This window comes from Cyprinus carpio, chromosome A5 (assembly GCF_018340385.1).
Source record: "Cyprinus carpio isolate SPL01 chromosome A5, ASM1834038v1, whole genome shotgun sequence".
In the NCBI taxonomy this organism is placed as follows: domain Eukaryota; kingdom Metazoa; phylum Chordata; class Actinopteri; order Cypriniformes; family Cyprinidae; genus Cyprinus; species Cyprinus carpio.
Genome location: NC_056576.1, coordinates 30,252,558 through 30,278,426, shown reverse-complemented (window position 1 = coordinate 30,278,426; position 25,869 = coordinate 30,252,558). Strand labels below are relative to the sequence as shown.

General features: G+C 36.5%; 2 protein-coding genes across 2 annotated transcripts; both read left to right on the top strand.

Moving 5' to 3' along the window:
• Nucleotides 1–150: 150 nt before the first annotated feature.
• On the top strand, nucleotides 151–8,510 carry LOC109090718. Its single transcript, XM_042756862.1, has 10 exons — nucleotides 151–680; nucleotides 1,724–3,135; nucleotides 4,937–5,517; nucleotides 5,622–5,689; nucleotides 5,767–5,981; nucleotides 6,274–6,524; nucleotides 6,614–6,751; nucleotides 7,270–7,429; nucleotides 7,719–7,766; nucleotides 7,922–8,510. Exons 1-10 carry the CDS (start codon nucleotides 652–654, stop codon nucleotides 8,179–8,181), a joined length of 3,162 nt encoding a protein of 1,053 aa, XP_042612796.1. The 5' UTR covers nucleotides 151–651; the 3' UTR covers nucleotides 8,182–8,510.
• Nucleotides 8,511–9,083: 573 nt separating this feature from the next.
• LOC109090717 (symplekin) lies at nucleotides 9,084–25,812 on the top strand. Its single transcript, XM_019104550.2, is given in 27 exon segments — nucleotides 9,084–9,247; nucleotides 10,449–10,557; nucleotides 10,657–10,722; nucleotides 10,817–10,870; nucleotides 10,972–11,045; nucleotides 12,630–12,756; nucleotides 12,851–13,100; nucleotides 15,204–15,374; nucleotides 15,457–15,696; nucleotides 15,800–15,951; nucleotides 16,821–16,971; nucleotides 17,062–17,287; nucleotides 18,190–18,340; nucleotides 18,435–18,670; nucleotides 19,965–20,046; nucleotides 20,198–20,311; nucleotides 20,393–20,540; nucleotides 20,779–20,909; nucleotides 21,513–21,621; nucleotides 21,723–21,823; nucleotides 22,220–22,310; nucleotides 22,486–22,587; nucleotides 23,044–23,231; nucleotides 23,337–23,513; nucleotides 24,588–24,698; nucleotides 25,142–25,336; nucleotides 25,418–25,812. Coding segments are annotated over 26 exon segments (3,711 nt in total). The 5' UTR covers nucleotides 9,084–9,247; nucleotides 10,449–10,455; the 3' UTR covers nucleotides 25,580–25,812.
• The last annotated feature ends 57 nt before the right edge of the window (nucleotides 25,813–25,869 follow it).

Here is a 25,869-nt window from a genome sequence, read left to right as displayed (position 1 = left end):
TGACACTCATTGATAAAATATAGCCTACTTAAACCTTTTATGTCATTGACGATGATCAATGCGCTGCTGCTGCTCGTGTCTGACAGCTAAATCATACGTGTAACAGCTGTTCTAAATAAGCTACATCTGATTGGTTAATAATAATCCTATGTCTGTATCTTGCCGCACTATTGGCTCAATTAATATAGTAGGCAACCGCGTTTGCCTGCATATTTACGGGTCGTGCATTATGATTTAGGGGAAAATGTGCAATAAATAGGAGTGGCAACACTTTTCATATCGTTGAGAGTAAAACAACCGTCCAAACTTTACAAATCCAGGTTCTCCCTCCATGGGGATCATCCATTTCGAAAAGTAAAGCAGATACGGACCCTCGGCCCACCGTTTATTTTTTTTCTTTCTTTTTTCATTTTAAGTGATGGCCCATTTTATCTGGCATTATCATTTTGGGAAAGGGGGCACTTGTTAAGAAGGTTGCTAAACTCTGCTGTTCTCAACCCCACCCTAGCGGTGTAGGCTAGGACAGGTCACTAAACTAGTCACTCAACTCTATATTTGTAGTGTTTACAGGTGTAATCTCACCTGTCCTGAGCTGAAGAAGCTTCAAACGCAGGTGATAACGTCCTGCTCCGTTGTTATTTTCATGATTTTATGTTTACTGAAGATCGACACAAAATGAGGTGGGTTTGTTTGTTGTTAATGTTGAATTAAATATTTTAGGAATGCTATGCAACATGGAAACAAGCACAGACACAGCACCTGTGGTAAAAAAATAAATAAAAAATGTGTTAAAACTGTTTTTCGGACAATTCATTTAAAATGGAATAGCGAAGTAATGTGCCCTATCATATACTACCTCGCGCAATACAAGTGTTTTTTTTTTTTGCTAGTTTAAGCCCGACGCGGGTGTCATTTTCACGTCCAGTGCCACGTTGTTTAAACAGCAAAAACATTTGCGCCCATGGGTGTGGTGGTGTGTATGGCAAGCCGTTTTAGCATTTAAAACTTGGTTTTGACTATCCATAAATATAATTTCAGATAGTCACAATTGTAATTCCAGATATCTATATTGCAATTATGACAGGCGCATTGCTGGCGCGTTGCTATTTTGAGGCAACTGAAAACGATTGCGCCATTGACCAACTGAAACCATGGTCTCAAGTCAGTAGTGCAGTATTTTTTTTTTCAAGGACATGTTAGTAATATGCGCAAGTAAGCAACAATTTACAAAGTTTAGAAAAACATTTTTATTAAGACTATATAAAATTAAATCTACATCTATTTTTAGGTTTTAAAGTGATTTGGACACACCCTAAGTGCACCTGCGAAATGCGCTTCAGACCATGGGCTTAGATTGTTAAAATAGGGCCCTGTGTCAGTAAAGCATATATATCATGATATACATGTTGATTTTTGGGGTAAAATAATATTACCTCGGTAAAAACAACATTGTAATAAATTTTCACTTGTGTGTGTGTGTGTGTTTAAATGCCTGTGGTATCTGTATGCTCGCATGTGAGTGAAACTGAAATGAATCAGCTACTCTAGGAAACAGAAAAACTTGAAAAACTGCTCTTCAAGTTTATAGCACTGGAAATTTCTTTTGTGCTTTAATACATGGTATCCGTGTGTACACTGTGACATACTGCAACAACAGTATGTGACTCATACAGATAGAATGTGTTTAAATCATTATTTCATCAGCTTCTACTTCTGTTTTCAGTCTTGAAGGTACCTTAAAAACCAAACTGCTTCTGCAGGAGTGCCATTTTACTTGGTCTCTAAGAGAAGAAGAAGACTTTGTTGTCTTTGATTTACTGAATCGTCTTGAGGAACAGATTCAGTTGGAATCTGATGAGGCAAGAGTAACACGAGCTTACAGCAGCCTCGGATTTGTTCAGTACCTCTATGGCAACCAGCAGGAAGCACTCGCAAATCTGCAGAAATCAGTGCAGCTTGCAAAAGAACACTACAAAGACAGTGATGAAGTTCTCATTGTTACTTATGGAGACCTTGCCTGGTTGCATTATCATATGAATGAATTCTCTATATGTGAAGATTACTTGAGAGAGTTAGAGTGGATCCGCAGAAAATTTTCTAAAGGTTTCACTTATACTGTTGAGGTGCTCAGAGAAAAGGGTTGGACTTTTCTTAAATTCTCTTACAAATACTACAATGCTGCAAAGGAATGCTTTAGACAGGCCCTTGAAATGAACCCAGATGACAGTGATTTAAATGCAGGCTATGCTATTGCAATGTACCGCACAACAAAAGACACCTCTGACTCTTCAAACTCGCAAACAATAAAACAGCTTGAAAGAGCTATAGAGCTTAATCCAGATGATGCTGTTCTGTTAGTATTGCTAGCCTTGAGAATGCAGCATAACAAAGATGATAGGAAGATATCTGAAATGGCACTGAAGAAGGTGATTGTGGCACTGGTGATGTCCCCTGAAAACCCACATGTAATAAGATACGCAGCAAAATTTTGCCGCCAATTAGGAAACATGGACGCTGCCATTACTCTACTGGAAGAAGCCCTGCAGGCTACCCCAAACTCAGCCTTTATACACCATCAACTGGCTCTTTGTTATAAAAGCACAAAAATATTCCTGGAAAAAAAATATAGGACACAAGGTAAAGCAGGGTTTGAGTTTGAAGAATCAAATGAAAAACAGCAATATCTGGATCAGTGCATTGAGCATCTGGAAAAGGCAGTTTCCCTTAAGCCTTCTTTCGTTATTGCAGTGGCAGATTTAGCACTGCACTACGGACAACGTGGTAGTTTTGAGGAAGCTGAGATATTTTTTGAGAAAGCATTTAAAATGGCGAATAATGAAAAGCAATACTTGCCAAACGTTCATTGTTTATATGGCAAATACCAGCTCTATACCAGAAGATCTGAAGAACTGGCCATCCATCATTTCATGCAAGGCCTAAGGCTGCAGCCGAAATCAGAGCAAGGCAAGGTGTGTGAGGAGAAACTGAAAACGGTGATTGAACATCGTCTTAATAGGCTGAAAAACCCAGATGCCATTGTGTGTGGCATACAGGGATTCATTCATGAAGTGAAGGGTGAAAAACTCAAGGCTGAAGAGTTTTATGAGAGAGCCCTAACAAATGGACTCAATTTCGGTAAGTGCAATTTAAAAAAAAAAAAAATTATATTTAGTTTTGAGTCATTCTTTAATTTTTTTTTTTTTTCTGTATAGGAATGTAATTTAATTTTTGTTTTTTATGTTTTTGTTTTGTTTGAATTGAAATGGTCTGGTAAATTAAATTAAATGTTAAATTTAATGTAGGTTAGGTTTTTAGTTCAATTAAAGGGGTCATATGATGCGATTTCAAGTTTTCCTTTCTCTTTGGAGTGTTACAAGCTGTTTGTGAATAGACAAGATCCCTAAACTCGCAAAGACTAAAGTCTCAAACTCAAAGAGATATTCTTTATAAAAGTTAAGACTCTGCCACGCCCCCTAAAACGCCTCGTTTAAACACGCCCCCACATGTCTACATCACTGTGTGGTAAGATTTGCATAACGCCGCCCAAATGTTCACGCAAAAAAGAAGGTGTAACTTTGAGTCTCGCCGTAGTACTGTTGCTGCCATGTCGTGGAGATGCTGTGTTTAGTTGTGAAAGGAAAAATACTTCATTTGGCCTTCCAAAAGAGGACACGACTAGAAATCAGTGGTTAAGTTGTATTTACAACACTATTCCAGAACAGTTCAACCCAAATATTCAGATGTGTGCAGTGCATTTTTACAGAGGACTGTTTCCTGATCCTGGGAGAGTAGACTACAATGCCCCGGCTGTGCACAAAGGTTGTTTCTATAAAGTGAGGCAATTCCAACTTTGCAAGGACAGTCTGGCGCTTCTGACTCACAGACTGTAAGTACGTTTACATATTTAAAGAATTTGCCACTGATGATTCAAACACGAGTTTTAAGCAGTGTAGAGTAATGCTTTTTGTTTGTCATTTCTTTGATCACAAATGCAGACATGGTTTTATGTGTACGCAACCTGATAGGCAATGCATAAAAAGGCAGTATAAGTCATTGTAATCATTAATTATGTCCCCACTGGATGCAACAAATGCCTCGTTTGTAATGGGTTTTATTGGTTTTGTCTCGTCGCACCGGGACACGGCATTACAGTATGTTAAGGGGCGTAATATTTCTGTCACACGCTTCAGGCATTCAGCCAATCACAACGCACTGGATAGCTGGCCAATCAGCGTATACTTTGCTTTTCAGAACGATGAGCTTTGTAAAACTTGACATGTTTTAGAAAAGCGGGGCAAAGAGGAGCAACAATAATGTACATTATGTGGAAAATAATGTTATTTTAACCTTAAACCGCATAAACACATTGCATTACACCAAATACACAAAATAATGTACTTTTTAGCAACGTCACGTGACCCCTTTAAATAAAACACTGCATATATTTACAAAATAGTATTTACAAACTATTTTCTTATTCCTCAATTAAACATTGTCCAGGTCAAACCCAAACAAATGACCCTTGTTTAAAGAGGCCATTGTCCTGAACCATTTTGTTTAGTATTTATGATTGCTAAATCCATTTATCCAGTCTATTTATTAGAATACCATTGCAATGTAAAATATCTTGTTTAATAAGAGTGACCATTTATTAATGATATATTAATTAATTTTAAGATTACATTTTAGGAGTCATTCATGCGAAAAAATTTAAATTAAGAAAACTTGCATGCATCTGTGTATGCAAAGTAAATGTAATTTAGAAATGGCAAATAACATTGTCATGTTTTATGACATCATTTGTATGCAAATGTCATATCTCCAAGAAGAGTAATGTGTACTTAAGAGATATTTAATTTACCTATAAAAAAATTCAGGTTAAACCTCAGTAACATGTCATCTGTCTCTTTATACTGCTGCTTGTTTTCTTAAATAGGTGAAAGCCCTCTTTTCACAGAGATGAGAATTTGGCTCATGAGTTTCAGTGAAACAGACAAATCTGTTGTAAACCTGATTTTTGATGAAGGAAATTATGATGAAGCCGTCAGTGGGAGGCTTAAGACTTTCAAAGGTGCAATGAACAAGAAAACTGTGCACTTGGTTGATATTGATATCTGCAATGCCAAGAGGATTCTTAGATGGGAAAAAACGACTCTTGGGCCCCATGTCATTCTACTTGCATTTTCTCTGCATAATGACAGATTCACAGACCAGACCAAAGAGATTGTTAAAAATTTGGAGTTTCTTGGAGAGAAATTCTGGACTCATGTCATTGTAGTATTTATTGAGGGAGACTGTAGTATAAATGCGTATTCTGGAGCTCAGAGAAGTGTATTGGAGTGGCTTCTTGAAAAATGTGGACACAAATCCTACATCTGTGGCTATGCTCCAGAAATTACAGAGAGGAGAGAGCTTTCAGAAAGGATACAGATGATGATAAGGAGAAATAATTCAATGCATCTGGTCTTACCAGACATATCAGAAGGAGATTCTCAATCCCCTTTAGACATGTTAAGGGTAAGTCATGATGAATTTCGTTTACAATGATCTTTTGCAAATGTAAATTAGTCTAAATTGATAATACAATTTCAATTCACTTAGGCACTTTTAATTTTTCATAGAAGTTAGACGTGAAAGATTACTTGTTCACTCCCAAGGTCACCGTTCAAGAGGGGCAAAGGAAATACAGGTATTGTGTCAACAGATGTAAGATAATTGAGTGTATCAGTTTGTATTCATATTCTGTATTTCTTTGAAATCAAATAGATTACAGTGCGACCATGCAGGCTGGTTCCATTGTAAGTTTACACAGATTGGTTTTAACATGGAGGGGGAAGGAGAGGTGCTGTACAGCACTGTTCTTCAGGACAGTGATTGTCCAGTTCCTGCTAACTATTACCAAGCAGGACCCGTGTATGATATCAAGTGTGTTCAGGGTGAGCTGTCTCAACTCAGACTACCTCACTGTGAGATATCCATTGGTGAGTTGCCAATCTTATGACTTATATGAGATACTGAACATAATCTGTGAATAATACAAAGTGGAAACTTTTAAGAAATATGTTGTATAATATAAAAATATAACACTTATTATATATTTTAAATGTACTAATTGTAGAGGTCATGGCAAATAATTTTTTATTATTATTATTATTATATATTTTTTAAATTTATTATTATTATTATTATTATTGTTATTATTATTATTATTATTATTATTATTATTATTATATATTTTTTATTTTATTTTAATTTTTTTTTTTTTTTTCATAGAGGATGCCCACCACTTTATGTCAGTTATACATTACTCTAATGAGATGGTTGATATTCTGAAATCTCAGAATATCACAAGCACACACATTACAGTGAGCATCCCAGGAACATCAAAATTTTTTATTTCCAAAATGGTAAACTGGTTTACGGATCATTGGTCTAAGACACTTGGCCAGGTGATGCTATTCTATCTACAGCGAACACATAGGCTGCATGTGTTTCTAAAACCACGCAATGTGGATCCCAGAGAGGTACACTTTAATTTTTTTTTTTTTAAAATGCAGTTTCACCTTATTTTGGCTGACCTTTATAAACGACTTTACTCTTTCTCTCTTCTTAGGTGGAAAAATGTAATAAAGATTACAAATTAATCCAAACAGCTTGTGAATGCATGCTAAAATTTGAAAGTGTGTACAGCATGTCCTGTGATCCTATTGAGGAACATGGACCTTCAGTGAGGCCAAGGATACAACCGATGGTTAGTGTATGGACTGGAACAAGAATATGACATTTGCTCAAAGCTGGAGTTATTTTTTAATTTTTTTTAATTTTTAAGATTTTCTAATTGATAAATCATGGGGAAATTAGGCATTAAATGGTTTACATATTTAGTTTATCTATAATGTTGCTTATGTTCTATGAACGATCCCTGAAAAATACTTTGGGATGGTTGCTTTGCTGGAAAGTTCAATAATATTCAGTTTCAATCAACACACCGAAGTCATTACAATTCTTGCCAAAAGACTGTGATCTTGAGAAACATTCTGAGAAATGTTCTGACCGATAGTGTATCTCTTAGACTTGATCATCTGCTATTTTAAAACCTCATTCTCAATCTGACTAATGTGTTTAAATGTTAAAACCGTCAATGTATTGTATATCATCTAAAAAAAATTCAAAGAATCCAGTATTAAACTTAGCAAAGTTTTTCCGAAATTTAGTTTTAGAGATTATGTCTTTGAATCAAACTTATTATCCATCTCTTTCCTTTGTTAGGACACAAAATTTTATTGCACTAAGCAGTGGAAACATTACTATCCAACATTTGATATAAAGTTGCCAGATGGTGTGATGAATGTGGATTTACACCTCAAAAAGAAAAACCCCAAGAAAGGAAAGGTTAAAGTTGTATGGAGCTGTGACATAACACTGACAGGTAAGAGGCTTTACTGTTTGTGTAGAGTTGTAAATAGGATTAGGAAGTAATTAACTGACATATAAACAATCCACCCAAAGTGATTATCATCACAGACATTGGATTCTTGTTATAGCACTATAAGCTAGACAGCAGCAACTGGGGGCCTTGTGCTGATCTACCTGAGCGTATGAGCACTGCACAATGAATTTCTTTAAAGCAGTTACTGATCAGTTTAATCAAGTGATTCATATGGTTAATCTCAAAAGTTGAAAATGAAGAAGACATTAAGCAAGTTTTTATCTTACAGACTGTACAGCAGAAAACAGCAGACCCAGCCTATCAACTAAAGAACAATGTAAGCACATAACCTCAACATAATCTTAGCCTATCTGCATTTGAAACCGCTAGTAGGCTATTTTAGAATTGTAGCGGAACTAATAATTAGTTTTCCCTATCTCACAAACATTTGAATATACTATATAAAATAAATGTGTTGACCTCATTTTACAGGTGCATCATTTCTGAAAAACAACAAAGCTAAACTTATTCAAAGAGTGAGAAATGTGGATGTCATTTTAGATCACCTTGGTGACGTTATTGCAAATGAGCAGATAGACGAAATCAGAGAAATGGCAACATCTCAGAGGAAAATGAGGAGGATCTTTGATATCATAGAATCACAGGGGTTTTTGTCAGAACAGAAATTTTTGGAAGTGCTTTACAAGGAGGAACCAGCTCTTATGGAAGATATAACAGCAGACAGCAACTAATGCATGTGATGTGAAACATGTCAAAGCATGTGATATTCTGATTGACCGCTGTATGTGACAGTCTTTAACATTTTTGGGCTGTACTGCTGCTGCTTTACGGTGAAATGTGACCATGTGTAGATTGTGATGATTATGAGTCACTGGGTTTTACATATAAGTTACCAGTAAATAATAAATGTTTACAAGTAAAAGTCAAATTTAGAACGTCTTCCATTTTCTATTCCTCTTCAGTATAAAGATGTGCTGTTGAATATCTTCAAAAATGACGGATATTGTTTCAAATATATGTCAAGTTTTGAGTAATGATGTGTAAACTGCGGATAGTGTGTGTATGTCCTCTTCAGTATAATATATATATATATATATAATATATATGTATGTATATATGTGTGTGTGTGTGTGTATCTATCTATCTCTCTATCTATCTATATAATATATATATATATATATATATATATATATATATATATATATATATATATATATATATATATATATATATAGAGCAATAGCAGTTTGGTTCACTTCTGTTTTATTAATATTTGTAATTGAAGCAAACATATATATATATATTATATATATATATATATATATATATATATATATACATACACACATACTATATATATATATACTGTATATTTATATGAAATAAACATTTTCTTTTTAAGGCAAGCATGGTTTATCGCTTGTATGTATGTACCTTTTGTATGCCATTGTGCATGTTGTTTGAATTTGTTCTCATTCTGTAGTATTGTTTCAATGTTTGATTAAAAGAACAATAAAAAAACGACTAATTTCCAGTAAATTATTACAGGTACTGTGTGTTCCATAGACGGGTATGTTCGAGGAAAAACACTAAACACAACTCAATTTCCCATGTGCCTCACGTTCACGCTCGACCCCGGAAGCAGATTCTTCTTCTCTTAGCATGGCGCAAATAGCAGCAAACTAGCAGACACTATCCTAAAGTAACTGCTAGTACTGGTGAATTTGTACCAAAATTATTTATATGGATATTACGTAATTCCCACTAGAGAAGTGATCCCAAGAAAGGCCAAGTAAGGTAAAATACGCTTTGTGCTTTCTAACCGTTTTCATGCTTAAAAGATCGCTTATTAATGTCAGTGCTAGCCGACAGGTTTTATTAATATTAATTTTAATTCCCCACATTTTAAAGAATTTAAAATAATTTATTTTAAATCAGTTGAGTGTAATACTCCTCATTTGTTAAAGTTGCTATTTCAGGACAGCCAGAAAGCCTGTTTTATAAGATTAAGTAATCTAGCTACAATTAGCCCAATTATGTAAGAGAAGTTAACGAGCTATTTCAGTGTACAACATTAGTCCTAAAAACTATTCCAGCATATTTATCTGCATCATGCACAAGTGTTTCTCGCTTTTAGAGTATTTACTGGACTCCGGTCTAATCACAATTACAACAAAGCTCATTCATTCATTCATTCATTCAAGTCTGATATTGTGTTTTCATTCGGGATGACTTTTTATTTAACGTTAGTCATTTTAACCAGCAAGTTATGCATGAGAAACGTCCCAAATTGCCTTTGGAGATGCTGGATATAGCTGTGTAAGTGTACTGTATGTCACATTGCATTACTTCATCAGATCTGCCTAAAATACGCAATGCTCTCATATAAAGCCAGGTTTCTAAACTCATTTTGTTGACATATTAAAGTTAAAGTTTTTTTTAAAGAGGAGTTTTAGATATCTCTTTTCGTCATACTGTAATAAAATCTTAAATGAATCAGGCAAAGGATGCTGTATATGAACACACCCCTTTGTTAAAACCTCCAGAATAAAACTGTAAAGTTTGACCTGAGTGCTACTGAAATGGAGATGCCTGGATCATTTTGAGAGAACAGGCTTTAAAAATATGTATTGTATCTTAAGTCTACAGACACAAATATATAAGCTGCGATAAAATTAACACTTAAAATGTATTTTGAATGTTTTTGCTTCCATGTCAGTGCTGGGAAAAATGGTTGCCTGTAATGTATTGCCTTAGGAGAGGTTTAATAAAAAAAGTAATAAAACTAATGAGAAGGTAAGTACATGAAAAGTGCATTGAATTGTTAAAAGTATTACATTATTTGACAGTGAATTCTGTAAGGTGATCATTATTGAGTATATTCCTCAATGTTGAGTGTGTAATATGGAAAAACCCACATTTCACATGTTAATAGGCTGACCTTGAAATTGTGCTCACCTTTTTTCATCTTTGTGACCTGTGATGCTCTCTTCTTTAGATTTTTAATGATGGCGTCAGGTGTGGGAGAACAAGCACATGGTAGCGTGGCCTCCCAGTTCTACAGCAATGAGGAAGAAACAGCCTTTGACATGACCACTAGCGAGAAGGTAACACACTGGGCCATCATTACTAACAAGTCACTGCACTAGTTATTGCTGTTTTGTGTTTTTGCAAATGTGACATTTGGCAATGCATTTCTCCATCAGGTGGTGGAACTGCTAAACCAGGCGGCCCTCATCTCTACAGAGGAAAAGCTCATTGTTCTCAAACAGGTTTTGAAATCCTTTTCGTAATGTCGTTAACGTAAAAATCAGATGCTTGGTGTTCGTGATTATGTAGTTCTGTGCTCTGTCTTTTTATTATTAGGTGCAGGAGTTGATTATCAACAAGGACCCTTCATTGCTTGATAATTTTCTGGATGTAAGTGCAGTCTGTACAGTCTTCACCAGCTCGTGTAAGTCGATAGATGAGCCGACACTGAAGTGAAATTCACACTTTCTGCTTTTATCTATTCTCAACAGGAAATCATCGCATTTCAGACTGATAAATCAATTGAGGTGCGAAAGTTTGTCATCGGATTCATTGAGGAGGCTTGGTGAGTACTGGCTTATGTGATCTTAGATACGAATCAGTCCACTTCAAGCAGACTAAAAAATTTTTAAAGTTAGTTTGAATCTCAAACTCAAAACTGATACAGCAGAATGCTATCATAGTGGACTTGTATCTGTGAAAATTTCAGTTTGCTGTCTGGTACTCCATCAGAGATAATCAATCTGAAATTTAAAAAATGCACTTTCTTGCACTCATTAAAAATAAATAAGGTAAGTCTCAGTCTAGGAATGTTCTGCTTGTGCACTCAAACTCTACCCATTATAAAAGTGGGTTATTTTGCTTCAAAGGGGTCATATGATGCTTTTTAAAAGATCATTATTTTGTGTATTTGGTGTAACAGAATATGTTGACATGCTTTAATGTTCAAAAAACACATTATTTTTCAAATACTGTATATTATGGTAGGTCCTCTATGCCCCTCCTCTCTCAAACACGACGTTTTCTACAAAATTTCATCATTCTGACAAGCGCAGTCTGCTCTGATTGGCCAGCTGACCCAGTGCATTGTGATTGGCCGATCACCACAAGCACTCGTTGGAAATGTAATGCCCCTTTCCATAATCGCGAGCTTCATCTCTCAAAATAAATATAGAGACAGTTAATAATGTCCTTAGTTTTACCATCAGTTCAAGCCCGAAAGCGGAACAGAGTGGTGTGACAGACACAGTGATGAAGCTCATATGTGTTTGCAGTACACAAGCTACAGACCGTTAAGACAGACTTCACTGTGTGACCATCTCTCTCTCTCACACACACACACATGCATGCACACACACACACGATGTGCAAAACTCAGAATTTGGACAGTCAATAGCAAATATCTAAACTAATAACAAAACATACTTGCAGTAGCTGATTCAGAAGCGCCAGATTGTCATGGCAAAGTCAGAATTACCTCTTCTCATAGGTTCACAAAACGGTCGTCCACGGTGCATGGCTGTTCTGTTGTAAATAATCTTAAAGATTCCTAAATGCATCTACTTTCAGAAGGCCAAATAAAGTGCTTTTGCTTTCTTCTAGATACACACAGCATCTCCCAGACATGACTGGTTCAACACTAACTGCATTTACTGAAACCACATCTTCTTTCTTTGTGTGAACATTTGGGCGGCACTGCGCAAATATTTCCACATAGTGACGTAGAGATGTGGGGGCGTGTTTGAATGAGCCGTTTTAGGGCGGCGTGGCAGACTCTTAACTTTGATAAAAAATATCTCTTTAGATTTGAGACTTTAGTCTTTGCAACTTTACAGATCTTCTTCATGCACCAAGAGCTTGTAACACTCCAAAGAGAAAGGGAAAATTAAAATCGCATCATATGACCCCTTTAAGCCAAGACACAAAGACTGCTGCTGTTTGAACCAAGTAAAACAAAAATAATAAAGGTGGATTTGCAATACAAAACACAGAGAAATCACTCAAAACTAAACTAGAAAAAATTAAAAATGGTCAAGTAACCTCCATCCAACCATCTGAGAGGGATTGACTCGTACTGCACAATATAAAATTCAATACTTCATATACCTATCATGACCAGACCCTAAAGAGTCGCTTCTTGTTCATTCAGTAAAAGAGACAATGAGCTGCTTCTGAGGCTGATTGCCAACCTGAACATGCTGATGAGAGATGAGAGTGTGAATGTGGTGAAGAAGGCCATTCTGACACTCACTCAGCTATACAAAGTGGCTTTACAGGTATCATTAGTTTTCACTTACATACACAGTATTCAGTGTTTGCCTGTGCTGATGCTTTTAAGTGTCTGACATGTTCTGCATTTGTTTCTGTTAGTGGCTGGTGCGCATTAAGAGTGTCTCGGACATGCAGGAGGCATGCTGGGATATGATGACCCAGATAAAAGAGGATGTTCTGGCCTTGCTGGATTCCGATAACGATGGGGTTCGCACTCATGCCATCAAATTCACAGAGTCCCTCATCATCACTCTGTCACCACGTACACCTGACTCTGACACGCCCAAGAAACAGGAGGGAGACATCAGCCTGGACAAAATCCCCAAAGACCACACATATATTCGATATGGTAAGAGCAGAGTCACATTTTCAAACACAGTTTTGGCTTTCAATATGGTTATCGATTTAAAAAAAATATATATATATGCACTGTATGTTTGAGTGAAGGGTGGCATGCATGCAGCTCATGAATTCGTGTTGTCAGTGCTTGAGATTGGAGCTGATTTGCACGTCCTCATCTCTGCATTTGAGCTTGGGTCACTTGTAACGTGCATTTGGGAATGCAGCGTGCCAGCCATCTTCACAAACTTGTGATGAGATGTGCTTATAAACTGGCTGTTGCCAACAAAGCTGAAGCTTTAAGGGCTCCCTGTGGTTTTAAAAGCTTGATGGTTTAAAGGGGTCATATGATGCGATTTCTATTGTTCTATTCCTTTTCTTTAGTTTGTTATGTAGCTATTTATGCATGTATAAGATCTGCAGAGTTACACAGCTCAAAGTCTCCCATAAAAAAGTTTTATTCTCTCTAAAAGAGAAGGCTGATCCAGACCGGGCTAAGACGCCTCATTCAAACACGTCTACGTCACTATGTGGAAATATTTGCGTAATGCCATCCAAATGTTCATGCAAAGAAAGAAGGCGGGTTTCAGGAACCGCAGTAGTGTTGAAGCAGCCATGTCAGGGAGACGATGAGTGTTTCTGTGCGAAAGCAAAGCTTTTTTATTTGGCCTTCCGAAAGTAGATGCAATGAGGATTCATTGGTTAAGATCCATTTACAACAGAACAGCACAACCCAGATGTTCGAAGTTGTGCAATGTATTTTATGTAAGGTTTTGTGAGCCTAGGAGAGTAGCCTACAAGGTTGGCTGTGCAAAGACTATTTCTAAAAAAATGTGTCAGTTTCGACTTTGCTATGTTAATCTGGCACTTATTCTGAATCAGCTACTGTAAGAATGTTTTCTTAATAGCTTAAGTATTTGCTATTGACTGTTCAAATGCGGAGTTTTGCGCCATGTAGAGTATCGCGTCGTGTGTGTGTGTGAGAGAGAGGGAGACAGGGTCACATCATAGTGGAGTCAGCTGTCATAACCGTCTATGGCTTGTGTACTGCAAACACATATGAGCTTCTTCACGAGCACGTCACGAGACTCTGTTCCGCTTTGGGGCTTGAACTGATGGTAAAACTAAGGACATTATTAACTGTCTTTACATTTATTATGAAAGATGAAGCTCGCGATTATGGAAAGGGGCATTACATTTCCGACGAGTGCTTGCGATGATCGGCCAATCACAATGCACTGGGTCAGCTGGCCAATCAGAGCAGACTGCGCTTCTCAGAAGGAGGGACTTTGTAGAAAACGACGCGTTTGAGAGAGGAGGGGCATAGAGGACCTACCATAATATACAGTATTTGAAAAATAATGTGTTTTTTGAACATTAAAGCATGTAAACATATTCTGTTACACCAAATACACAAAATTAGGATCTTTAAAAAAGCATCATATGACCCCTTTAACATTTGAAAATGAAGAAATTAAGACAACCATAAATATTAGCACTGTAATTTTGCAGTTGTACTGTAACAAAGTTATTATATTGTTAAGTACTTGATTTTTGTTTATTTTTTAAAGTAAAATTGCAATAGTAATATTTCCTATTTTTTATTTTTTTAATTCAAATAATTTGTATGAATAATTATAATTAAATAATAATAATTGTTATTATTATTTAATTGTCACATTGATATAAAATCACACATTTGTCCAAATTTTGCAGCCTGGATGAAATCCACAAAGACCACACACAAATCTTAAATACCATCAATTGTTTTTTTTTTGACACTGAAATATTTCAATAATAATTTTTCATATTTTGTTTAATATTTCTTTAGTAGTAATAATAATAAGTACTACTAGTATTGTTATTTAATAGTCTTATTGATTTATAATAAAATAAAAATATTTGCCAAATTGTGTAGCCAAGCACAGCAAACCTGGAACTTTTTTTTCTCGCAATTATAATTTTCATTTGAAAAATCAAAAGATTTTTTTACCCCAAGGTGTACTGGTCTAATGTCAAAACTTGTAAAAGTTTCACAGAAACATTTTCATTCTTTATTTTTGCTTCCCTTTCTTCTCTCCCTGTCTTCCTCACTTCTTCCTGTCCTGCTCAGACACCTTATGTGAGGAGGGCAAGTCGGCTCTGGAGCAGTTGTTGAAGTTTATGGTGCACCCTGCCATCTCCAGCATTAATCTCACCACTGCGCTGGGATCACTGGCCACGCTGGCCAGACAGCGGCCCATGTTCATGTCTGAGGTGGTGCAGGCCTATGAGACGCTACATGGTGAGTTCCGTCCACTTACATTATTCACAGTTCAAATCTATTAATTTCTTTTGTTCTTAATCTGTTTTGTTGTGCTCCCCAGCTAACCTGCCCCCGACTCTGGCTAAGTCTCAAGTGAGCAGTGTGCGCAAGAACCTGAAGCTGCACTTGGTCTCGGTGCTGAAGCACCCCAGCAGCGTGGACTTCCAGGGCCAGATTTCCACTCTGCTGCTGGACCTCGGCATGTCTCAGAGTGAGATCACCCGCTGCACGCCAGCCACCGTACAGCCCCGTAAGAGACTCCACCATGAGCCCTACGTCGAGGGCAAGAGGATCAAGATGGGTGAGTTGCTGTTTTAATGGGCTGGATGAGTCATTGTTTTGGGTCAGTTGTTGGCATGGATCAGTTGAAACGGAGAGAAGTAATGCCTTGTTTGTGCTTGCAGATGCCCCTCTAGCGGAGGATGATGAGGATAAAGAAGAACCAGCTCCAGTCGTCACCCCAAAACCGTCCTCCTCTGTTGGCACCCAGTCAGCCATCGATCTCACTGCTGAGTTCCTGTTGCCTCTACTGACCCCAGACAATGTGGCCAACCTGGTGCGTACTATGGTTAAACTTTTTTTTTGTTTGTTTTTTTAAATGTTGTAGTAATAATAAAAAAAAATAGTAATCATCATTATTTTAAAACATAATACATTTTTACTATCATATTTAAAAAAAAAAATCAAATAATTTAAAATAAATTATAAAATATGAAGAGAAAAATATTAATGCAAATTAAAAGTACTTTAAAATTCAACAATGAATACTTAATTATTATAGTATTGTATTTTACACTACAACTTACGGTGCTAATTTGTCTCAAATTCTTCACTTACAGTCATTAAAATGCCTCAAGCTTTATTTTGGTGGAAAACTGCAGGGAGATCTTTAAGTCTGTTTATTTGATGCTTCTTGCTATTAATATTGTAAAATGCTGAAAACTTCTGCACAAAAATTATGGAAATTAGACAAAAGTGAAAATACAGTGATCCTGGTGCATGTTTCTAAATGCAGTTAATAAGTAACATGCAGAGATGTCGTTTGTGTGGAGCAGTATTTTCTGCAATAAAATTATAATTTTATAACCGCAAGTTAAAGTTTGTTTTAGTTTCACATTTTTTAAAATTTCATTTGTTATATTTTCATCAACTCATGAACCCAGTTCCCTTGTGAATGTTTGGTAAAGAGTAAAACCCGTTCACAAGCATGCATAATAACGTCAGTTTGTCCTATGTGGGTATTTGAAAACATATAAAACGAACAATCATTTAAATCTAAATCAAAAGACTAAATATAAAACGTGTAGATGTAAAAATTTGTCAAAAAATCTGGGAACCCTGTTGTTGAGTAGCACACAGTGTTGCGCTTATCACTATAAATTAAATGTGATACCTTGCACTTTTTTATGATTTGTGTTAATGCAGGTGCTCATCAGTATGGTTTACCTGCCTGAAGTGATGCCGGCCTCTTTCCAAGCCACCTACACACCTGTAGAATCAGCCGGCACTGATGCCCAGATCAAACATTTAGCCAGGCTGATGGCCACACAGATGACTGGGGCTGGCCTGGGACCAGGTGAAGTGATTGTTATTTAAAAGCAAGGAGAGATAAACTCCTTTAGTTCCTGTCAGCACAGCTGGAAATCCTCTCTCTCCTGCTGCACAGGGCTGGAGCTGTGTAAGGCTCGAGATGAAGAGGTGAAGGAGGAAGATGGTGGAGCGGGTGAGTCCAGCTCCAAAGACCCTCTCATCATCCGCAAGCTGTCTGCTGTGTCCCTGGGTCAAGCCATCTCAGTGGTGGGGGCGCCAGCGGCCTACAAGAGCCCTATCACTGAAGAGGCACCTCAGATCAAGAAGCTTCCAGAGCCCATACTGCCCACCTCACAGCCCAAGTAAGAGTGTCCCTATAGCACACCAATTTTGAGCTGCCTTCTAAGGCGGCATCCTAACTAATACACAATCTCATAAGAATCTGATTTGTGCTAGTCAAGTGAAGTGTGCCAAAGATGTGACTAGCAGCGTTTGTAGTTTGATATTGCATGGCACTAAGCTTATAGTGTGATATTCTAACAAACAAATCTTAGCACACCCAAATATTAGGTAAATAATTTTTTTAAATAGTGACTTAAATGAGATTTTCCACTCAATTGAGTTTTCTTAGTTCACTTTCACACTGGTTTTGACCCTTTCTGCATGACTATAAAATAATAATGATTTTTAATCATGATTATTATTATTAAACAAAGAAATTAAACAAAATAAGAAATATATTGTAATAATTGCACTGTAAAATATTTTTTTTGTTCACTTATATTACAATACTAAATTTAAATCATAATACAAATTTTTACAGCATAATTTCTTCATTTTCAAACATTAAACGCCCAAACTTTTTATTTTTGTTCATTGGTCAAATATATGTTCACCATTTCTGAGCAAAGCACAGCACTGTGTTCATTTACACACATGCAGCTCGTGATATTGTGTTTCTTAGCATTTCATAGCAGCCTAATTCACAGTAAATGAACCAAGCTGCCCTGAAACGCTGACAAATATATGATATGACTGATATCACACTAAGTGATGTTGCGATATCAGTTTTATTTGTGTTTATGTTTTATTTAAAATGGCAAATCCAGTGTGTGGGTAATTCTGCTGTGGCGACCTCTAGCGGGAGCAGCCGAAAGGAGATGAGCTAAGATATTGCTTTGTGTTTGTGTGTCGGAGCTTGTTTTAATTATCTGTTTTGATTTTTTGTTTCTTTTTATTTTCCTCCCCATCAACCCTGATTCAGAGCTCCTGGGGCCAGTGGCAGAAAAAAAGTGTTTAAATTGGCCGACGTGGTGCAGCCATTTTCAGAGGCTCAGATTGAGAAACTCAGCAACATGGCCATCAAGCGCATCCTCCTATCAGAAAAGGTCATTGCACAGAGTGGGATGTCTCATGTGAGTTTGCTTTTGGGGTTTTTTTCTGTGCATACCACCTCAGCCACTATATTCCATTCTACTAGGTCCACATTCCTGTTTTATCTTCTCCCAGGTCCGTGTGAAGCTGCTTGCACGGTTGGTGACCCAGTTTGAGGGTGGGAAGAAAAATGACTTGTTGCAGTTTATCTTGGAGGATATGCGGGGCAGGAGTGAGCTGGCCTTTTCTCTGCTGTACCACGAGTACAATGAATACCTGAGTCAGCAGCCCTCCGGCTCCCTGGACAGCTATGAGCACTGTCTGTACACACTGCTGTCCGGCCTGCAGGAGAAACCTGAGCAGAGGGATGGGTGAGAATCACCTCATAACATCACTAATTATTTATCAACATAATACAATCAGTGAATGAAAACAATTCATCAGAAAGTTAAAGGTGCAATTTTTGGTTTATTTTGGCTTGCTGATATGACAGTGTTCTTATGCATTAGGGATTTTCAGTCTCAATCTCTCTTGAAGTCCACCCTCAGATTTTAAGATAATATTTCAGTAATTTAACACATTTGCATGTTCATGGTTTCAGGGCAGGTTCATGGTTCTCTGATGTTGGTTTAAATTAGGTAACATGACATTGCAAGCAAACATGTAAAATATTCATAGTATTCTTTTTTTTAGTTGGTGTTTTGATTTTGTATGCCATTCAGCCAAGTATGGGGACCCATTTTTAATTTTATGCATTTTACCTATCCGAACGGCACACAATTAATGAACAAACTCCATTTTTTTATTTATTTAAATTTTACATTTTAATTATTTAATTAATAAACTCCAGTTTTGCAAACCCTGTCATGAATTATTCTTGTTTTAATCTTTGGTTCATTTTGTAGTAATCTACTAAGGAAAGTGCATATGTGACCCTGGACCACAAAACATCTCTTAAGTGTCAGTTTTTCGAAACTGAGATTTATACATCATCTGAAAGTTGAATAAGCTTTCCATTGATGTATGGTTTGTTAGGATAGGACAATACAACTATTTGAATATCTGGAATCTGAGGGTGCAAAAAAATCCAAAGTTCTAAAATCTAAAGTTGTCCAAATGAATTCTTAACAATGCATATTACTAATAAAAAATTAAGTTTTGATATATTTACGGTCAGAAGTTTACAAAAATATCTTTATGGAACATGATCTTAATTCCTAATGATTTTTGCTATTAAAGAAAAATCAATAATTTTGACCCATACAGTGTTTTTTTTTTTTTTTTTGGCTACTGCTACAAATATACCCCAGCGACTTTAGACTGGTTTTGTGCTCCACGGTTTATATTTTAACTTTTTCACCATTTTAAAATGCCTTCGTTAGTTTATTTTATTTGTCCTACAGTGAAACAAATGAATATTTAAAAGTACATATATTCCAGATGTAGTTTTTCAATTATTGAGATCGTAAATCTGCATCCATAAGAAGTAACTGCCTAAATGGTTTTGGATGGATTTCAACATGTCACCCCACAAGATATTTGACTTTCTCGAATACATGTAATATGAATTTGTCAGCAGCACAAATTCAGTGCTTGTTTCATATGTACTAATTTAAATGTTTATTTTGATATTTTGTAACTTTTCCCGAATTTCACTCATGACAGGCTTTTCACCAAGCTTGTGTTGGAGGCTCCAGTCATTACGGACTCAGCACTGGAGGTGATTCAGCGCTACTGTGAGGATGAGGTCAGCCACACTACTACACTTAACCCCCATTAAAAGTGTCTGATGCCATCACTTATACAGTTTTTTCTTCTTCTTCTTCTGTCATTATCATATACATTTACACGTTAAATCTTCATGTTAGAAACTGTAACTTTCCTTCTTTGTCTTTCAGTCTCGTGTTTACCTAGGCATGTCCACATTAAAGGAGCTCATCCTCAAACGCCCATCCAGACAGTACCAGTACCTCAACGTCCTTCTGAACCTCAGCTCTCATGAAAAAGAAAAGGTTAACCTCTAATCATCTGTCAGTCATTGTTTCATTAATTAATTACATAATAGTATAATAACAATCCCCACTGATGTTCAGGTGCGCTCCACTGCCCTCAGCTTCATCAAGCGCATGTATGAGAAGGAACATCTGAAGGACTGCATTGAGAAGTTCGCTCTCACCTACATGCAGTTTCTGGTCCACCCAAACCCACCTTCTCTTCTGTTTGGAGCAGGAGAGGATACAGGTTCAGAGATTTTAGATCTATCCCAATTTTCGATCCAGTTGATTAGGTTCATGGTCTATGTGCTCATATTTGTGAATTAAATTACCTTCTTATAGAAAGAAAATTAATTGTTACTATGATAAAGTAGTGTAAAATGAACTCACTGGTGAACTGTGCTATTGTTTGTTGATTTAATTACCTTCTTATAGAAAGAAAATTAATTGTTACTATGTCGGTCACTGGTGAACTGTGTTCTCAGAGGTGGCGTCTCTTTACCTCTATCTCTCCCTCCTTCCACTCAACCATCGTCTGGTGCATGAGCTGGCTGCTGTCTACACCGAGGCCATCGCCGACATCAAACGCAGTGTGCTCAGGGTCATTGAACAGCCTGTAAGACCCTCTCATCCAAAACTGGATCTCTCAAATGTTTATTCATGTCTTTTGCGTTCAGTCTCATTATCCTGCTCAGTTAGGGTTTGTCTGTTTTATTTGTTCACGTACACTTCCTGTGTACTAAAATAGCAGGGAACTGAACTAAACTACAGATTCATTTAGATTCATTCAATGGGGACATGCTTATTCTTGACAGGATTTTGTTAGCTAATTTTTTTTTTTTTTTTTTGAATGCATATAATTATTTTGAATGCACATGTTAAAAGTTTATTCTGTCAACATTTACAATGTAATTTTAGAAATATTTATATACTATTATAGTAGTTATTAATATTTTTAGTTTGCTTTTTTAATAAAAGCTATATTTAAAATTTTCATTTTTTAGTAAATTTATGCGCTTTTGTCCTTTTTAATATTTCTATTAAGCTTTCATTTATTTTTTATTTCAGTTTTAGTTTGACTTATTTCAGTTTGTTCTTACCTATTCTTCACGGCTAACAGAGATGGACCAAAAGAACAAATAATTTTAATTGCATGGTTGATTAAAACAGTTCATTTATGATAACTATAATAGTTTCATCAATATTTTTTTTTTTATAGATAAGAGGAATGGGAATGAGCTCTCCTGACCTGCTGCTCCTGGTGGAGAACTGCCCTAAAGGAGCAGAGACGCTGGTCACTCGCTGTCTGCATATACTCACTGATAAAGGTGTGTGTGTGTGTGTGTGTGTGTGTGAAAGAGAACAAGAGTGATTGTGTCTGTATATGCATCTAAAAGTTGACCTTGCATGGATTGTTTCATGTTCACAGTGCCGCCATCTCCTGAGCTGGTGGAGAGGGTGAGGGATCTTTATCATAAGCGAGTGCCAGATGTTCGCTTCCTCATTCCAGTCATCAATGGCCTGGAGAAGGTTTGTGTCGTCTTGTGTGTCCTCCTTAGGTGTCTTGTGTTGTTTCATCCGCATAAGAGCTAATCACAAAGTCACAGCAGTGGTGAAACAAGTAAATTACAAATTTCCATATTTTTATTTCCACAATTTTATTTGTGTATTCATTTTTCACAATAAGTAATAAATTTACTAGTTAAAACATTTGGTACAAGTATTTTTTTATGTGCGCATCGATCTTCTCGATACAACGCATTTAATACACCTGTGTGTTCCTTAATCACTGAGACAAGTGGGTTTCTGACAGGATCAAAACCAAGTAGCAACCGAGTCCTGCCTTTGGGGAAAAGATATTAGCATAGTGTTAATCGTTAATCATTTAAACTGCATTCATAATGCTGCCTTGATTGTGTTGAACAGAACGAGGTGATCCAAGCTCTACCCAAACTCATCAAACTCAATCCTATTGTGGTGAAGGAGGTGTTCAACAGACTGCTGGGCACTCAACATAGTAATACCTGCTTATTTTCTTGTGCATGTAATGATGACGTTGACAAAATTAAGTGGCTTTCATTTTATATTATTGGTTTGTTTGAAGTTCTTTTCAGAATGGTGTAATTTCAATCTCATGTTGTGCTCTAGATCAGTAGATTTCTAGTGAACTTAAGGGTTTGTCTGTTCTGTAGGTGAGGGCAGTTCCTCCATGTCTCCGCTCACTCCTGGAGAGCTCCTCATCGCCTTACACAACATTGACTCTTCCAAGTGTGACATGAAGTCAATCATCAAAGGTATCATGTCACATAAATCCACCATCCATGCACGTAAATCCAACATATTTTTGTTTAAGCAAAATTAGTTAAATGCTTGTTTATCACCATTTTCAACTCAGCTTTCAGAAAAATTCAGCTTTTGAATGGCATATGTTTTTAATATTCGGTAATTGTTAAGAAATGATAAAAATGAAATGAAAACAATCTGAAAATATATCAACGATCTACAAATTACATACAACTATACAAATTTTAGTGTACAGACATCTGATTTATTCCGTCAGAGCTCTAGCTGAATTTAGTGTAGTTTATGTGAAATTGAATATATTAATAATTAAAATTCAAAAAGATAATACCCCTTAAATGGCTCCAATGTAGTGAGAATTCTTTCATTCACCCTTTTGCTTTTCTTCTCATCCTCTTTAATGTTTTTTTTTTTTCTCACTTTCCACTTTGTTCATTTTCCCTCTGTAGCCACTAACCTGTGTTTTGGGGAGAAGAATGTGTACACGTCCGAGGTGCTGGCCGTGGTGATGCAGCAGTTGATGGAGCAGACCCCTCTCCCCATACTGCTGATGCGTACGGTCATCCAGTCCCTCACTATGTACCCTCGCCTGGCTGGTTTCGTCATGAATATTCTAGCCCGACTCATCCTCAAACAGGTCAATCGACTGATGCTCATCATCAGCACGGTTCTCATGCATCATCTCATCATACTCATCTCTCATGATAATCTTTTGCTGATTGACTGTCGATTGATCGTGCAGGTGTGGAAATATCCTAAAGTGTGGGAGGGCTTTGTAAAGTGCTGCCAGCGCACCAAACCCCAGTCCTACAACGTTCTCCTCCAGCTGCCTCCACCACAACTGGCCAGTGTGTTTGAGCGCTGCCCGGAGATGAGGGAGCCCCTCCTACAGCACGTTCACTCCTTCACCCCTCACCAAGTGCGTATCACAAAGGTTGCAGGTTTTATCCTGAATATGTGTTATCTGGGAAATGAACGGTCAGTGAGACCTGTCATCAGTATTTGTGACCCTGGATCACAAAACCAGTCTTAAGTCGCTGGGGTATATTTATAGCAATAGCCAAAAAAATATATATATATTGTATGGGTGAAAATTATAGATTTTTCTTTTATGCCAAAAATTGTTAGGATATTAAGTAAAGATGTTCCATGAAGATTTTTTTAAAATTTCCTACTGTAAATATATCAAAACTTAATTTTTGATTAGTAATATGCATTGCTAAGAACTTCATTTAGACAACTTCAAAGGTGATTTTCTCAGTATTTTGATTTTTTTTGCACCCTCAGATTCCAGATTTTCAAATAGTTGTATCTCAGCCAAATATCCTATCCTAACAAACCATACAACAATGGAAAGCGTATTTATTCAGCTTTCAGGTAATGTATAAATCTCAATTTCGAGAAATTGACACTTAAGACTGGTTTTGTGGTCCAGGGTCATATATACTGTGTGCAGCAGTGTTATCATTAACTAAGGAGAAATGCTAATAAAATAAGTTGGAAATATTAATATTACAAACAATTCAAAGTCAAATAGAAAATTACAAAAGCACATAATGACTAAAACATGAAAAAATTAATTTGAAAACTGAAAATAAAAGCTGATTTAAAATATTAATATGTATTAATATTATAGTATTCATGAATGTTAATGTTAACAAAACATAAAATTATAAGCTTCAACTAAAATTAAATTGAAAACAACAAAAAATAAGTTGCAAAATGTATTAAATAATATTAATATATTTCTAAATCTTATGTATTAATATTTATGTATATTATTATTATTTTAGATGATACTTGAAACGCATGCACAATATGCAAAATAATTTTTTAATTGTATCATAATGATATTCCAAAAAACAGATATGAATAGTAGGAAGTGGAAATAGTTTGTGTGTGAAGTGTTTTAGAGAAAACTTATTAAACCTGTTATACATTTTCACTTCTGAATCATTTTGATTTAAACATGTCGTTATTTTTGTTTCTGTAGCAAGCCCACATTCCAGCATCTATAATGGCTGTTCTGGAGGCCAACAGCAGGAAGCCGGAACCAGAACCACAACCTGAACTTCATCATCCAGAAATAATAGAAGAGAGAGAGGTATTTTGAAATGAAACGGAAGCAGTGACGGATCTCTTCTTCTGTTTTGTGATGTATATCCGAGTGTAACAGATTACCGAAAGAAGACAAAAATGTTGGTTTGTCTCATGGTTTGACTCATGGGTTGTTGATTTTTATTTGGAGATGTGCATGGAGAGATTTCACTCAAAAGTTGAATGCAAGCTTGCCGTCGATTGTGAAGGGGTAGGTTTAGGCAGACTAAATGATTGGAGAAGTCACCAGAGAGAAGTCTTTCATTTACACTGGAGTTATCACATTCTAATTAAATATCAATTTTCAAAAGTATTAGTTATTAGCCACATAAACCGGTTATTATATTGGTCTACAAAATACTATGAACATTACAGAAATGAGTTTAATGTTTGTGACTTTGGATAATCCTCCAATAAAATAGTCTGTCTTGTCCACTTTTGTTCATTAAGGTGCCAGTACCAAAGATTATTTCATTGACTGGTATAGTATGAAGAGAAGATCCTGCAGCGACACCGGTCGAGTTTACCGAACCACCACCAGCACAACAACAGCAGATCCCCAGGAGGGAAGAAGTAGAAGAACCCATGGAGCAGGAAGAGGCGGACCATGCTGCTCTGGAGGTCATGTCTGAAGACGCATCACAGGTAAAACATCTCAATCATCATCATCATTCATGGCACCCATGCAGACCAGTACAAGAGCTGACCAATGACTTTAACCTCCAGCAGGTGGAGGTGACTGAGGAGGCATCACAGTCCAACTCCATTTCAGAGAAGACAGATGAACCCATGGAAGAGTCGGCTGCGAGGCCTGTGGACGTGGCTGACCAGCCCAAAGAGGAGTCTGAGGATGTGCTTCCAGAAGCAGGAGAAAGCAGCGTGGACTGACGCCATTTGAAATAAGACTGAATGGAAGCGCTGACACTGAAAAGATCTCTCTTTCTATACTGCTTTGTTCAGTGTACTATGTATCTGTAAGTTAGAAGGAAAAATGAAACTGAATATTTTGGTTAATTTCTTTAGCGGTTACGAATTGTTCAAATTAGTTTGAAAATAAATAGATTTTGAATGTGCCACAATGTTTCAATTTCTAGAATAAAATGCCATCTCCAATCAGTAAATATGGGAAATGAATCATTGGTGTCTCTGCTTCAGTCTCATGATTATGTTAATTTTGA